Source organism: Budorcas taxicolor, chromosome 20 (genome assembly GCF_023091745.1).
Source record: "Budorcas taxicolor isolate Tak-1 chromosome 20, Takin1.1, whole genome shotgun sequence".
NCBI classification, from domain to species: domain Eukaryota; kingdom Metazoa; phylum Chordata; class Mammalia; order Artiodactyla; family Bovidae; genus Budorcas; species Budorcas taxicolor.
The window spans coordinates 12178581-12196259 of NC_068929.1; the positions used below are offsets into that span (position 1 = coordinate 12178581).

Consider the following 17679-nt stretch of genomic DNA (forward strand, 5'->3'; position numbering starts at 1 on the left):
TTATATTAGCTTCAATTATTTATACATATAAAAATTAAATCTAATAAGAAGGTAAAAGTAAACTAATTTAAGGCCTAAGGTCTTTAGTTTCTTGCCAATACTTCTACTTTACACTTATGTAAGAACAAGCTTTTGAAGCAACATCTTCAAAGTAATAACATAAACTCTAAATAAAATATCTACCTTAATTAAACTTGTAATCTCACTTTTAAGTTGAACCACACTGTAACAGTTTTTGGTGACAATCAAAATATCTTATTAGTTTACAAAAACCCTCCCCAAATCACTATAATTAATTTTTAGCAAACATAGAAAATTATACATTAACTTCCTAAATCCTACATAAATTTAGTGTTCAATGTTTTTCAACACTATTTGCAAATGTTAGTTTTAAAAATCAGAAATACAAATCTCAGTAGTCCTAATTAAAAATAACTCTCAGCATGACAGAAGTTAATGAATAAAGTTCAAGTGTATATTATCAAAAGTTACACACGTATTAGCATAATCAAAGCAAGAATGTAGAATGGAAGCAAATACATCTAAATAACCCTTAATTAAAAGGACCTTCGAATTCCTTTGGTCTACTCTAAGAAGTGGGTCTATAATTCAGATTGAAGAATATATCTCAGTAACTTCTGTATGTTTACAACGTGCCAAGCTAAAAACATAACAAAGTGCCTGAGTACACACAGAACAACAAACAGTAGAGCTGAGAACTCTTAGTCAGCAATGGGGGAGTAAAAGGGAGCGTGGTGGGAAGAGACGCAAAGAAAAAGGCAGTCACACAGGAGTGAAAGCAAACACATGGGGTACAGAATTATCCAGAAAGCAGGTCATATGAAGAGATAAAAGATGCAAGCACAGTTCAGGCTGCTTGAAGAAAACAGTAGAACCCTGATACGAAATCAACTCTAGCAGCTGCCATCTTCCCGTCAGCACCAGTTCTTTCATGCTGCCCCCTGACTGTAAGCTGAACCCTGGAAGAAATGTGAACTAACCTGAGGGGTGGAATGATGACACCTTAACTTTAAAGGTGTGTTCATTATCAACGAAACCAGCAGTGACCAACACTCAAGCTACTTCACGCTTGTGAGAGGGCTTACCATAGCAGAGGTATTAACACTTGAAACTTCACTACGGAACAAGTGGCATTTAGACTGATTCAATCCAAGCCTGGTAGGGGTGTCAAGTTCCACTTCTTCAAATAATCAGAATTTGCTTTTTGAGAAAAACTAACAGCAATATTCATTGACTTCACTGTTATAAATTAATCTATTAGTTGTAAGTTATAATTAATAAATTATAAACAAATCTATCCAAAGCACCAGAGAACCTGAAAGTATTTTCATTCAGCTTTACAATGCAATCTCTGGAGTACCTTCTGGGCTCCACTAGTAATTTTAACAAGTTCCTCAGTAAAGGAAATCCACCAACTTTGCAACCATGAAGCAAAAGAAAATTTTTATGCTTCCTGGTGGTGTCATCACAGCAGGAGAGCAGAGAGAGTTGGTGGAATAGTCTGGTGATGGGTTTTCTAGATCCAAAATCTGACCTGGTTTCAAGTTAACATTTAATTATCACATGCCCAGACAAATCAATCTGGGAGAGAAAAGCAGAGTTCCTATTTTTTTCATTAAGAACAACAGCAACAGAAGAAAGCAACTGAAAAACTAGAAACAACAGGAAAATTCTAAAATTAAAATATAAATCTATATAAGCAAATAGTTCTTATTTCAGGTAGTAGTATTTTTATTACTCAAAACCAGAAAATTTTAATAATACATGGAACAAGACAAGGAGCTCAAACTTTATATTAATTGGGGAAAATAATTACGAGAATAAGAAACTAAATTTATGGCCCCAAAATATATAAAGCCAGAATTACTTTTTTTCCCAGAGGAGCAAAAGGTAATGCTAAGAGTCAGTAAAAGTCTAAAAGATTTGACAAGGTGTCAAAGTGATGGTGCTGGGTACATGTGTTCCTCAACAAGTGGTAAAACTTAAAACTGTCACAGGAGGTAAGACAGGCGAAACCAGGGTTAGAGTTGAGATGGTCTATACTGCTATCGCTTCAGTCGTGTCTGACTCTGTGAGACCCCGTAGACGGCAGCCCACCAGGTTCCCCCGTCCCTGGGATTCTCCAGGCAAGAACACTGGAGTGGGTTGCCATTTCCTTCTCCAATGCATGAAAGTAAAAAGGGAAAGTGAAGTTGCTCAGTCATGTCCGACCCTCAGCGACCCCATGAACTGCAGCCTACCAGGCTCCTCTGTCCATGGGATTTTCCAGGCAAGAGTACTGGAGTGGGGTGCCACTGCCTTCTCCATGGTCTATAACAGCACTTATCAAAGGGGAGGCAGGTATGAGATATTTATATTAAATTTTATATACATGTTTTTATTATATATAAATGTGTATGTAAGTTATACATCTATAACATCTATATGGTAGAAAAAGCAACTGAAAACACTTCTGTACCAAGCTCTAAGCATGTTTTTTAAATACAAAACACTGAAAGGTTTAATGTATCAGTTACTAACTGATAGGAATTATTTTCTTAGACTAGTTTAGTTGAGATGGAGTCATTAATGAATTAACGTTCTGCAGGGGACAAGAGAGGAGGGAATAATCTGACAACCTGGCCCATTCTAAGGTGAAAATGGGTTACTGGTGTAGACAATGTTAAAATAAGGGAGACATGTACTGCAAAAAGAGGTGGAAGGAAATTTAAGACAAAATGCCTATTTAATAATTTCACTTACAGCCAGTCTTATGAAATAGAATCATCACAATGTATTCATCAGTTTTATTAATAATTATATCCTGTCCAGGTGAAGACCTAATAATAATTATGGGTGAAGACCTAGTAATAATTATTGCACAGCAGAGTAACTCTTTCCAACATCACTAAGAGTCTTTGAAGGGAAAATAATATAGTATTTTTTAGACTTAATAGGAAGGTTTTAAAAGGCATATCAAAGTAAATTTTAAAATAAGCAAAAAAAAAGTTTTATCACTCCCAACTAAACATCAAATGACAACTAAAGTATCATTTTTTTGTTTTACCCAAAGTTGAAAGTAATACGGGCAAAACATTCTTTAGATGGTAGCAAGACGAAAAGAGCAATTTTTTGAAAAGAAAGAGATTGTGCTAAAGAAAACAGAAACAATGGTGGAGTTAGGAAGAAATTTCTGTATGATGGAAACCTCTGTGAGAATAGACAATGTGAAAATTTTGATTAAGACCTTAATACAACTTCAGTTTTTCCTATATAATTATTTCACTTATAAGATCCATTAGTAAGATTAGTTTCCTAAAACTGAACAGTAAACAAAAGCCAAATGAGAAAGGCTATAATGCCACTTCAGAATATGTTCAATTATCTAATGACTGGTTCTTGCTCTTCAAAATTCTCAATTGTTTCAGCTAAGATTGCCTAAAATCCACTTAATTTCTAAAACAAAAAAGCATTAGTTTCTAAACAATCCAACTGTAAATACTAGTGTTTATTTTAGTATTTATAGCAAAGTGTTTCAATGTAGCTTACTGTTTTGTTAATCTGCCAGAGTATGATGAATTGAACGGATTTTGGAATTAGTAAAAATCCAGGTTTGAATCTGTGCCTCATTTCCTAGTTATACAGTGTTAGGGAAGTTCCTGATCATCTCTGAACTTTAATTTTTTCATATATAAAATACTGATAATAAAAAGGACTTCCTTAACTCTAAATACTATATGGCATTTCTGAAATCCCAAAGAAGTCTGAAGATCAACTTAAAGTGATTTTATTTTCTGTTTTTGAACAAGCAGTTTTATTAAACATGCTTTGATTATTGACTAATGGGATTTTATATTTTGAAGAAAAGAGGAATTTAACATATTTTTTCCAGAAGAATAACTAAAATGCATTCATTAAGTTCTTTCATGAACTTCTTGGGAAGTGCCAAAGCCTTTCTGGAAAGCAGTTTGGCAGTAAACATCAATGGGCATATCTTGTGACTCCTAAATCTTGTATTGATAAATTATTATCAGGATATGAGATATGTGGACAAAATCTGTTATATCTATTAATGCCCATAACACTAAAAATTAGATGCAGTTTGAATGTACAGCAAGAATGGACTAGTTATATTAACACACATCTATGCAGTTGAATACTAAAAATTATTATTTGTGCAGTGATATACAAAGGGAAAAAAGTTGATTTTTGATTAATTTTTACTTTAAAGACATATGGTCTTTAACATAAATTAACAAATCAATATAAAATTACTTCTATATGGCGACATGATCAGAGGACAAGTTAAATTTTTGATAGTTAAGTACAACACAGAAGTAATGGACAAATCAGAAAAAACAACTGCTGCATTCCTTTACAGTTAAAAAATATACATATATTTACCTGATGACGATGATGAAGTTAATGAAGCTGAGGAAGATGAATCAAGAGATGGTCCAAACAGGGGGTCCCAAGCAAGTAAATCACTGGTCCCTTTCCTATCAGAACATTTTAAAAAGAAGCACTTTAGCAAATGAGCAATTTATTAGTATAAAATCTAGGAATACATTTCATAGAAAGAACTACAACAGCAATATATGTGATCAAAGAACTGGATATTCTGCCAGTTGAATATATGAAAACTTAATTAGCAGGTAAATAGGTTTAATAAACTGTATTTATTAACTGCTATAAACAGAACCCTACAATAACATTATATAAAGTTCTTAAGTGAGAATAGTTTAATCCCTACTAATTAAATCTTGTTATATTCTAATAATCATAGGAGCTGCCAGAATGGAAATTAATTTCAGTTTTACCAGTGAAAAGCAGGATGGGGAGTCTAAAAGAGCTGCCTAAACTCACGTAGCTAACTCTATGGCCATGTCAGATCTGTGAATTCACATCTAGAGCCCAGTCCTGGGCAGAAATTTCTTAAGTGACATGAAATCAGATAGAAATTTTATAAGGTCATATTTATTATCAAAGATGAAGAAAGAGGGGAAAGGACTTTTTAAAAAGTATCTTTTAAGTACAGGGTGGTGGCTTAAGCCCTATGTATATAAATGTCGCCACAAGCCTCAATGGTCTGGCCACTGCAGTAGCTCATGCGCAGGCAGGATTTCTCCCTAGGTAATCCCTCCCTGGGCCACTAGATGTATGGGTCACATGTGCCTTTTTATGAGAGGTTACCATGACTGACTACAAAATCAAGAGCATGAACATTCTCGTTTCAGAAACCTCAATGTGCTGTGTAACCAAAGATTTTCCTCCACTAACGTTTCGGAATCCTCCAAACTAGTTACCCTCAGGATTTCAATCTTGGCTCTTTACTTTAATACAAACTTTTATATAAATGTTTCTCTTTTTCATTTTAGTCATAGCCCTTTTAAGATGCTTAATCTCTATTCTGAACACCTGACCTTTGTACCCATTCTTTTTAAACTAACTTTCCCAACTTTACTGAGGTATTCTTGACAAATAAAAATTGTATATATTTATGCATAAAAATAAAATTAATCCCCACTTTAAAATAATTTAATGTATCAAACTACCATTATTTAAAATATTTTTTAGAAATCTGAGAAAACAGGCCCACGATAATAAATTACAATCACTTATAAGTAGAGATCTAATATCTCAACATGTACCCATATGGAAACACACTTATGATAAAGTACAGAATCATAATTGCATAAATGATTCCTGAAAACAGTCTTAAAACACTGAACAACTTATCTTTAAAAATGAAAAATCAAATGAATACCACTGGTGTGCTCAGTTAGTGCTTAGCTTTGAAAGTTTTCATTTCGAACTATCCATTTAATTAAGTCTACTTTTACTCATGCAATAAATATTTAAAGTATTCTTACTAATATAGAAGTGAGGGGAAAAGCCATGCAACACTGGCTTAAAATATTTTTTCTTCTTAAGAACTGGCAACACGTCTTCTCTCCTTTATCAACTTAATTGAAACACTTCATTTTGAAGTTCATAAAGTACACAGTCTACTTTACAAAGTCACAGACAAAATTGAAGGAAAAGTGAGAGAATTTCCATGAGAATAACTAGTTGAAATATAGACATGTACGCTGCTGTATTTAAAGTGATTAACCAATGTCCTACTGTGCAGCACAGGGAACTCTGCTCAGGGTTATGTGGCAGCTGGATAGGAGGGGAGTCTGGGGGAGAAAGGATACATGTATATGTATAGCTGAGTCCCTTGCTTTCCACCTGAAACTGTGACAACACTGTTCATCAGCTATACTCCAATGTAAACTTGAGTTAAAAAAAATAGACATGTATGACTTTGGGATACTATCATTTACTTAGCAGCAGCAGTGAGGACCCCAAAGCCAAATACAGTCGAATGAATGTTTTTTTAATTATCATAGAAATAAATACTGTCAAATGAGAAATAATTTAAAACATCTAAAAACTGACATTTCACAGCTTAGGAAATGGGATGACTATAAACAGTCTTCTAGAATTAAAACTACAGAGAAAGCAAAACTCTCTAGAAAGAACAAAAGGATACTTAAAATTTAAATGTAGTGGGGAGGAAAGGGTTAATAGGTAGAGGACACAGGGCAGTGAAATTATTCTGTATGATACTATAATGGTGGACACGTGTCATTATCCATTTGTCAAAACTCCCAGGATACATACAACACCAAGTGTGAATCCTAATGTAAACCATGGACTTTGGGTGGTAACGATTTGTCAATAGAAGTTCATCAATTTTAACTATGCTCCTCTGGTAGTGCAATCTGATAGTGGGGGAGGTTTGGCATATGTGGAGGCAAAGCGTATATGCAAAAACCTCTGTACCTTCCACTCAATTTTGCTGTGAACCTAAAATTTCTCTAAAAAATAAAGTCTATTTACAAAAGATTTTGAACGTAAAACTTACTCATTGGATGCAGCAGATGGCTTTGATTTTGTTAACTCTTCACCTAGTTAAAAAGTCAAAATATTATGAAAAAATTAATCCATTAAAATATTTTAATATAGAGAACTACTACACATAGATCAACTTTTAAATTCTGATATTAATAACATACACACACATGAAGAAAAGGAAAACAAGCCTTTAACAAATTTTCTACCATGCTTAAGAATATTAAAATAAGAGCTGAACTTCTGCTAAACCTTTATCTCTAATACTTTTGATAAGAAATAACTTGAGTCAACTAAACCATCATATTCATTAAACTGCTGTTCACAAAAAACTATGGGATGCAACTCTCAAAATCGGAACAGATGTTTAAAAGCTTATGTACTACTCAACAACTTTAACTGATGAATCATGAAAGCATTTTTCAAGCTCTAAGATATTATTAGTGATTATTTTATTGACCAAAAGTAGATAGTAACTCTTGAAGAACACCTTTATTTTGAAAAATAAAATTTTTGTAACAACTTAGAGCAACAGTCTTTTTATGAGATAGTCTATTTTTCTACCTTCTGCATTTGCAACATGAATCATTTCATAAGCAACTGGTACGTGGGGGAACAGCATCACTAAAGCAAAAGCTCTGCTGGTTCATAAGCAGTTTTCACTGCACCTTAATGTTTTGCATCACCAAGAATAGCTGATGAATGCAAATACATCAGCGTGGGTAATTATAGTGGCCTATGAGGAATAACAGGCTTCCCTGGTGACTCAATGGTAAAGAATCCACTTGCCAATGCAGGAGACACAGGTTCAATCCCTGGGTTGGGAAGATCCCCCGGAGAAGGAAATGGCAAACCCCTCTAGTATTCTTGCCTGGACAAGAATTCCATGGACAAAGGAATCTGGTGGGCCCATGGGGTTACAAAAAGAGTTGGATACTACTTAGCGACTAAACAATAACAAATGTGAAATAATACCATATTGTACATAATGCCCATTCATATCACATTCTCCCATTTGGCTTTTCTTAGCCATATGTTTCGCCTCAATGTGTTCACTGTGGTATTCTTTATCTTTCTGCACTTTGCCCTCATCTTCAGTAACTCAGTTGCTGAAACTGAGTTTATACTCTTTCCTCATATCCCCTATCAACAAGCTACTTACCATTTATTTTTTAAAAGTATTAATGCAATCTTACTTTTAGTTTGGTATTTACCATGAATTTAACAGGTCTTTTCAACTGCGCTAGAATTTTTAATTACGACTGATGCCATGGTTTTTATTAGGCACTGTTCACAGAACTGCATAACTTTGGTATTGGCTGCTCAACTCTGTTTTCCCCACAATGTGTGCTATGTTTGGGCTTCCCTGATAGCTCAGCTGGTAAAGAATCCGCCTGCAATGCAGGAGACCCTGGTTCGACCCTTGTTATGTTTAACACATGATTCTGCAAATGACGTTACCATCCCCAAATGATTTTCAGTATAATTTAAGTTACTATACTAAAAACTTTATAATAGAAACTACAAATGTGATATGACTTAAAGATCAAGCTAAAACTCAGAAGCGCCTTCTGCTTCATAAAGAGTTATGATAGTTTAACTGTTTTATAAGCTTAATCAGAAGCTGCTCTTTGGTTTTGCTGATTTATGAAAAATGTGGTAGCCACGTATTAACACTTAATGCACATCTTAAAACTAAAAGAAATAATACACATAAATTGTCTTCTGTTGCAAAACAGGTATACTTCTAGTCTGTTGTTATGGTAAATGATGAGCAAAGACCATTTCTACAACTACATATGTTAGACTACAAGGTTGGCAAATTCTCTGATAAATTTTAATAGACTTAAAATAACTAATTTAAATGTCAAACTTACTAGATGAATTCCGATTCATCTGCACCTAAAATAGAAATACAAAAACTAAGTGCCATCAAACATAATTTAATGTGGTAATAAAATTACTTGATCAAATCTTAACACTGGGAACATAATTTTAAGTTTTCTGTATATCTGCTGAATTATAAACTGTATTTAGCTAAAAAGATTACAGAAAAAACCTTTTATTTTATAGTCAAAATATAACATGTGTACCTTTAAATAATTCAATAAAATGAAATGTTTTAAAATACTAGTATCTACAGCAAGATACTATGACTTGATAATCTAAAAGCAAATATTTTGAAAATCAATGTTTACATATACAATGATTTTTTAAGTCAATAAATAAAAATATAAAATTTTGCACTTACTGGGCTGTGTCTCTAGTAGTACATGGAAAGAAAAAGAAAAACATAGTGTTAAAAAAAGGAAAAAGAAAACCACAGTATTCATTTCAGAGTCTGAAATATATTTCTCTGTTCTAACAATTTGTCTCTTCCCTTCTTGATCGTATCTAAAATCTATATATATATATACACCTTAAAAGACATACACTGCTGGAGGAAAAAACAGCTTAAACTGGATAAGCCAACCAGGCAACAAAATATACTCTCAAGATCCTTTTTTCAAACCTGATATTAACAATTAACTTTTCTGATTATTACTTATTTTCTGAGTATGAAATCAATACATTCCTTTTTAAAAAAAAGAAAAGAGCACAAAGCAATTATCTCCCTACCCAAAAATGATTAATATTTTATTTCCTCTAGGTTTTTTATTTATTTACATATATTTTAAATTAGTTGTGCTCTTACACAATAAAACTTTTTAATGGCTTTACAACTTCCTACTTCATATATATATGCACCATGATTTAACCATGGCATTAATAACAATGGTAGAATAAAACCTCACTTTGGAAATATCTTTTTGGTGGAAAAAACAGTTCTCAAATTCTAAAAGTGTAAAGGAAATCAGTCTTGAATATTCATTGGAAGAACTGATTGCTGAAGCTGAAACTCCAATATTTTGACCAACTGATGCGAAGAAATGAATCACTGGAAAAGACCCTGATGCTGGGAATGACTGAAGGTGGGACAAAGAGACGACAGAGGATGAGATGGTTGGATGGCATCACTGACTCAATGGACATGAGTTAGAGCAAGCTCCAAGAGCTGGTGATGGACAGGGAAGCCTGGCGTACTGCAGTCCATGGGGTCGCAAAGAGTCGGACATGACTGAATGACTAAACTGAGCTGAACTGATGACACTGGGAGAAAAACACTTTTTCCAATAAATACATATAAACTACTTAAAATCTGCAATTAAATAATAAAAAATGATGAGAATTTTTATTATCCACTATCAAGAACAATAGGTTTAATATCAACTACAATGTAAGTATGTACAGATAAACTAACTTGACATTCTAAGACATGCTTTTATTCCCCACAGTTTAACATTTCTGAATTTGAAAGTATGACATCATTAGAAAAATCCATTATGTTGATTGGTTTTCTGCCTCAAAAGCTATCAAGTTTAGTATCTCAGAATTGAGGAATTAATCACTATCAACTAAGAATTCTTATCTGTGCCTTTTCCAGTATGAAAATTATGGAAAACAACCATTAATTACAGGAAAAAAAAGTAACAGGGAAAAAAAGAAGATACAATTTAATCATAATTTCATTTTAATAGAATTCCCTTTTACAATAAAGCTTACCAAAAAAAAATGGATGAAAGACTTTAACATCAAATGAGGAAAAGGTTAAAACTGTAGTTTACAAAATTCTGCCTGAGACATATAGCAGTATTTATAAAATACATCAGCGACAAAAACAGTAGATTTTCCATGCTTTCACTTAAAACACATTCAAAAGGAAGCAAAGCTAAGCCAAACTCACAAACTCATTTGCCTGTATAAAGATTATAAACTGTATACTCAATAAAGCTGAAAAAAATCATGAATTATTTCCTCATCCAACATGCTTAAATTAACTATTACTAAGTGATTTTGAGGGTAAAGCGGCTGCCTGCAATGCAGAAGACCCGGGTTCGATCCCTGGGTTGGGAAGATCCCCTGGAGAAGGAAATAGCAACCCACTCTGGTACTCTTGCCTGGAAAATCCCATGGAAGGAGAAGCCTGGTAGGCTACAGTCCATGAGGTCGCAAAGAGTTGGACACGACTGAGCGACTTCACTTTCTTTCACTAAGTGATTTTTAATTTTTGTTAGTCCTAAAACTATCCAGATGCAGGTAGATGAGCTACTAAACAAAAACCAAAGGTTTCTATATAGTGAGTGGAAACTTGCTTATTTTCTTACTTACAGATACTGCTGGGGAGAGTGTTATATTTCCTATAGATACTTTTAATTCATCCAAGGAAGCCATTGTGTGATGTGAGTTGTTTGGATGCACAGGTTTGATTTCTATCCGATACTTCTTTGGTTCTTCATCTTCAGAATCAGAATCACTAGATGAGTAGAAATGGTTCTCTTTGGTATGTGAGTACTGGTTAAAGAATCGAGTTTTTAGATTATCTTAGTGCACAACCAGTTTTTCACACATTGATAAAAAGGAACAAAAAACTTTAAAAGATGGATTTTACCAGAACTTTAACTACTAACTTATTCATAACATATCAAATAAAGAACACAGAGGCACATTTTATTACAAATAATTAAAAATTAAAGTCTCTATTAAACAATAGGTTATTTTGTTATAACTGTCTACTTATATATGCCAACACAATCCACAACAATACCCAGATGGTAAAAGGATATCATTCTGATTTGCTTCTGGTTTTATACTATAGCCTTCTTCATCCACATCAGGAATGTTCTATGGGGAAAAGAAAAAAGCTTTAACAATGGCTCCAACTGCAAAAACATTAAAAGTTATCAAAACAGCCTTAATTTAACTATTACTGAGGGATTTTACTTTAATTTATCAAATATCAATAGATTAACAAAATTATTAACACTATGGGAAATTATGTCTTTTTAGCTAGCTTCAAATGATACTCCATACTGAAGATGTCTCAAAGAGAAAAGCACTGCAAAACAAACAGGATAAACACTGAAAGGAGGAGAACAGGTGTTCCACTAGGCATGCCAGCAGTTCTGTGAACAACCAAATTTTCACCCAAATCTTCAAAATGAAGAAATAAAAGCATGGGGCTGTGTGTATCAGGGAAGAGCGGAGGTAAAATCAGAGGACTGACAGGTCGAGTACATGGAAATACATATCAAAATTACAAAACAAACAAACAAAAGACTACCAAGAAAATTTAAACTATACTAAAATACCATCTTTTACCCATGAGACTGGATAAAAATTCAAGTTTGAAAATATATTCTGTTGGCAAAGCTGTGAAGAAATGTACGCTTATACTGTGCTGGTATAAATACAAAATAGTACAATTCATACAGAGAGAAAAACAGCAGTATCCAACAAAAATATTTACATGCTTATTCTTCTACCCAAGAGTTCCTTTTCTAGGAATTTATTTGAAGATATGCCCCCCAAGAATTTAAAAATACATATGCAATAAGGTTATGTGTAACTCAAAATTTTGGAAAGCACAACATGTCCAAGTATAGGTGAATCAATTATAGGTGTATACACAAAATGAAGTACTATGCAGGTATTTAAAAACAAAAAAGATTTGAAAAGTTTTTATGAACTGATATGTAGAGACCCCCAGGAAATACTGCTAACTGAAAAAAAACAAGTACAAGAGAACATATATAGTATACTGCCTTTTAAGTAAGAAAGATGGGGAAATTTAATATTTAACATATAGATAACTGTTTATCTTTATAAAAAAAAATACTGAAAAGACAAATAAAGCTGGTTCCTAAGAAGGAAGGGCAATGAAGCAGAAGGGATACAGAAGGGTCATTTCTCTAAAAATGCTTTTGCAGTTAGGCAAAAGAATATAAAATGTATGCTCAAATGGATCTGAAAAAATATTATAAACACACGCACGTATGTAAATGTAGTAAAAAGTTAAAGGTATACAAGCGTTCTTTGTACTAGTTTATTCTTGGTTTTTTTTTTTTTTTTGAGGTTAGACTGTATTTCCAAATAAAAAGTTTTTTAAAATAGGGAGGAAAAAAGGACTGCCAAGAAAACCTAGGGTTTACTAGTTGTATGTAACTAGACAGCCAATGGGGTTCCCAGGTGGTGTAGTGATAAAGAATCTGCCTGCTAATGCAGGAGATGAAAGTCCGATCCCTGGGTCGGGAAGATCCCCTGGAGTAGGAAATGGCAACCCACATAAGTATTCTTGCTTGGAAAATTCCATGGACAGAGGAGCCTGATGGGCTACAGTCCATGGGGTCACACAGTCAGATACGACTGAGCACGCACGCAGAGGACAGCCTGTATCATTTTTACTGGTAAAGTTTCTCATTCTTCCTCCAATCACTTGTTGAAGCTCAGCAAGAGAAACATGAAGGACTGCTAATCTAAGAGGCACAGCACAAGGTTTACCCAGTTACAGCTTCCAAGTTATAACTGTATAAACCTTGTGCTGTGCCTGTTAGATTCTAATGTAGCTAGCAGTGAGTTAACAGACTGGATTAAAGTTTAGAAGTGAAATATCTAATATAAGGTAAAGAGCAGATTCCATAGACAAAAAGATGACAAGTGATGTAGTTATGACCCCAGAAGTAGAGCACTTTCTTTGAGTTCTGTATGTTGCTTGCTAATGTGCAAATAATATTTAAAATGCAAATAATACTTTAAATGCTTTAAAGAAACCTTGCCAAATGTGGATTCATTAAAATTCAGAATAAAAAAGTTTTTCTCAAAATACTTTATTTGTATTCTTGATACCCTAGAAATATAGCAGATATTTAATCTCCTAGAGGTTCTATGAGGGATCTGCTACTGACACTATTTTAAAATTTGTTTATAATACACGGTACTATACAATGTACTAATTTAAAATAATACAGAGCTGTGTTCTGTAAGACCAAATAAACTGCTGTGAATCAACCTCCTGCAGATTACATCAATAAACTCTGGTCAAAATAAACAAAAACCACCATCTGAAGGCACTGGAGAGTGGCCCACAGTAACCATCTAAAATGATATACAAAGTGATATGCTTAAAAAAAAACACCAAACTATAAATCCAAGTGAAATTCTAAAAACAAAAGGTTCAAATAACCCACAGAAAAGTAGGAAAAAGAAAACAAAATTCAAAGACAGAGAAGAACAAAAACAAAAAATTAAATGGCAGACAAATCCCAACATGTCAACAATTACATTAAATATTTAACATAATATACACATATATATCAAAAGATAGACTGACAGAATGAATTAAAAAAACATGACCTATATGCTACCCATAAGAACTCACTTCAAACAAACAAAAATAGGTAGGTTGAAAGGAAAATGAAAAAATATATATACCAGGAAATATTAGTTTAAAAAATAAAAATGACAGTGACTATTTCACTATTAGATAGACTAATAAAATAGACTTCAGAAAGAAAATTACCAGTGTCAAAAGAGAACATTATGTACACAAAGACCTGTATACAATTGTTCATAATAGCATATCTAATAGTCAAAAATTGGAAACAACTAAATATCCCACAGTAAGTGAACAGACTTTGGTACACCTACATAGTGGAATACTATTCAGCAATGAAAAGGAATGAACTATTTATACATGCAACAATCTGAAATAATCTCCAGAAAAGGGTGCTGAGTGAAAAAAAAGTCAATCTGAAAAGGTTACATACAATACAATTCCACTTAAATAACATTACTGAAATGACAAGTTTATAGAAATAGAGAAAAGATTAGTAGTTGCCAGAGGTGGTTGGGGGAGAGGGTAGTATCAGAACAAAAGTGACAGAAAAAGGGCAATTAAAATGAAAGATCCTCCCAGAAATCCAGCAATCACACTCCTGGGTATTTACCCACTTGATATTAAAACTATTTTCCCACAAAAACTTGCACACAAATGTGATTAAGCTGCTTTATTCATAAACACCTAAAAGCAGCAGCAAGCAAAATATCCTTCAATAGGTAAATAAGTAAACTGTGGGACATCTACACAATGATACACTCTTCAGTGCCAAAAAAAGGAATGAAATATGGAGTCATGAAACAATATGAATAAATCTTAAATGCATATCTAATATTCCTGGGGCAAAAGAATCCAGTCTGAAAAAGTTTTATAGGATCCCATTTATATGACATTCTGGAAAAGGTAAAAATAGAGAGGTGATAAACACATCAGTAAATTCCAGGGATCTGGGCATTGGGACAGGGTTAAATAGGTGAGGGGGAAAAAAAAGATCCTTGTTTAAAGGTAATGTTCTGTTTTGACTGTATTAGTATCAATATTCTAGTTATATATGTTACTGTACCAAAGTTTTGCAAGATGTTACCATCAGGAGAGGCAAGATGAAAGGCACATGAGACTGCTCTGTATTATCTTTGTAATGATCTGTAAACTGACAATTATTCCAAAACAAAATGTTTTCTTGGTATGTGTTTTTTTAAAAAATAGCAGTAATTTTTACTGTATCAGGTTTTCAATGCTAGAACTATACATGATATTGATAAAAACTTACACATTACCTTTTTACACCTTTGTCCATTCAATCCATGGTTTCTATATTAGGGCCCCATACTGCTAGAGGAAAGTATTCAGTCAAAAGCAGCACAAGAAAAAAAAATGAGCAGGTAACTTTAGTCAACAACCTTAAAGGAAGTTGGCGGATAGTGGTGGTAGTAATTTTTTTTTTAAATATTACAAGTCAATGGTATATTTCTCAATCTCTCTGGAGAGGGGAAATTGGCTAAAACTAAAAGAAGAGAGCAATTTACATTTCAATTTGTCAACTTTGAAAAGATCTGTATCTCAAAATAATTTTTTTAAATTACATACATAGATCTTTTAAAAAAGGAACAGAAAATGATGGATATTTCCCTACCAAGGTAGCCTACTGACATTTAAGTTATGGTAAGACTAGCTATAAACAAAAAGGTGACAAGTAGACCATAATTGCCTCCTGAGATATCTGTACGCAGGTCAGGAAGCAACAGTTGGAACTAGACATGGAACAACAGACTGGTTCCAAATAGGAAAAGGAGTATGTCCAGGCTGTATACTGTCAACCTGCTTATTTAACTTATATGCAGAGTACATCATAAGAAACACTGGGCTGGATGAAGCACAAGCTGGAATCAAGATTGCCGGGAAAAATATCGTAACTTCAGATATGCAGATGACACCACCCTTATGGCAGAAAGTGAAGAGGAACTAAAAAGCCTCTTGATGAAAGTGAAAGAGGAGAGTGAAAAAGTTGGCTTAAAGCTCAACATTCAGAAAACGAAGATCATGGCACCTGGTCCCATCACTTCATGGCAAATAGATGGAGAAACGGTGGAAACAGTGGCAGACTATATTTTGGGGGGCTCCAAAATCACTGCAGATGGTGACTGCAACCATGAAATTAAAAGACACTTACTCCGTGGAAGGAAAGTTATGACCAACCTAGACAGCATATTCAAAAGCAGAAACATTACTTTGCCAACAAAGGTCTGTCTAGTCAAGGCTCTGGAAGTTCCAGTAGTCACATATGGATGTGAGAGTTGGACTATAAAGAAAGCTGAGTGCTGAAGAATTGATGCTTTAGAACTGTGGTGTTGGAGAAGACTCTTGAGAGTCCCTTGGACTGCAAGGAGATCCAACCTGTCAATCCTAAAAGGAAATCAGTCCTGAATATTCCCTGGAAGGACTGATGTTGAAGCTGAAACTCCAATACTTTGGCCATCCGATCCGAAGAACTGACTCATTGGAAAAGACCCTGATGCTGGGCAAGACTGAAGACAGGAGGAGAAAGGGACAAGAGAGGATGAGATGGTTGGATGGCATCACTGACTCAATGGACATGAGTTTGGGTAAACTATGGGAGTTGGTGATGGACAGGGAGGCCTGGCATGCTGCAGCCCACGGGGTCACAAAGAATCGGACATGACTGAGTGATTGAACTGAACTGAGGCCATAAATAAATCATGGTGGTTTAGTCACTAAGTTGTATTCGACTCTTGCAACTTCATGGACTGTAGCCAGCCAGGCTCCTCTGTCCATGGAATTTTCAAAGCAAGAATAGTGGAGTGGGTTGTCATTTCCTTCTCCAGGGGATCTTCCTGACCCATGCATTAAACCCGGGTCTCCTGCACTGCAGGCAGACTCTTCACTGACTGAGCCACCAGGGAAGCCCTAAATTAATCACAGGCCATAAATAAAAGGAAACAACAGAAAATGAAAGCCTCCTCTCTCTGCTCATTACCACTGCAATCCTTCTCTTCAAAGGTAACCAAAACTCGACGTCTTGTAACTCATTCTTTTTAAAAAAAGAGAATACATATCATGTACACATGTATATATTTTAAAAAGCAATTATTTTAAAGACCACATAGTTCTTCCCATATAAACAGACACAGAGCCACCTAGCTCTGTAACTATTTGTTCAAGTGAATGTTTAATAATTTATTTAACCAATCCCCATTTTAACTGATGCTTTCTTTAGTGCTTCCAACTTTTTGCTAATATCAACAGTGTTGAAATAAACATGTCTCTATCTACCTTTTCTCCCTCCCTATCTATATAAGCATATGTCTTGATGAAGAATGTATACATACACGTGCATATCAGTACACGCATGCACACACACACAGTGCCTGGGACTACAGCAGTAACAGTGCAGCCCTAGCAGCAGGACTGCACAGTCAAAAGGAACACACATTTTCTATTTGGAGAGATACTGCCAAACTATGCACAAGCCAGATGAGACCAGTTTACAGTCCTAACAACAGTGCACGTGTATCAAAACTTGCCAGTATGACTGGTGAATATAGAAA

At 34.2% G+C, this 17679-nt stretch overlaps 1 protein-coding gene across 1 annotated transcript in view; it reads right to left on the reverse strand.

The window, feature by feature from the left end:
* Nucleotides 1-17679, reverse strand: part of FCHO2 (FCH and mu domain containing endocytic adaptor 2) — a 117303-nt gene that overhangs the window by 26518 nt on the left and 73106 nt on the right. The window contains 6 exon segments of the mRNA XM_052659367.1: nucleotides 4405-4499; nucleotides 6914-6956; nucleotides 8778-8802; nucleotides 9152-9163; nucleotides 11110-11285; nucleotides 11565-11622. Of these exon segments, the coding sequence (XP_052515327.1) occupies nucleotides 4405-4499; nucleotides 6914-6956; nucleotides 8778-8802; nucleotides 9152-9163; nucleotides 11110-11285; nucleotides 11565-11622 (409 nt within the window).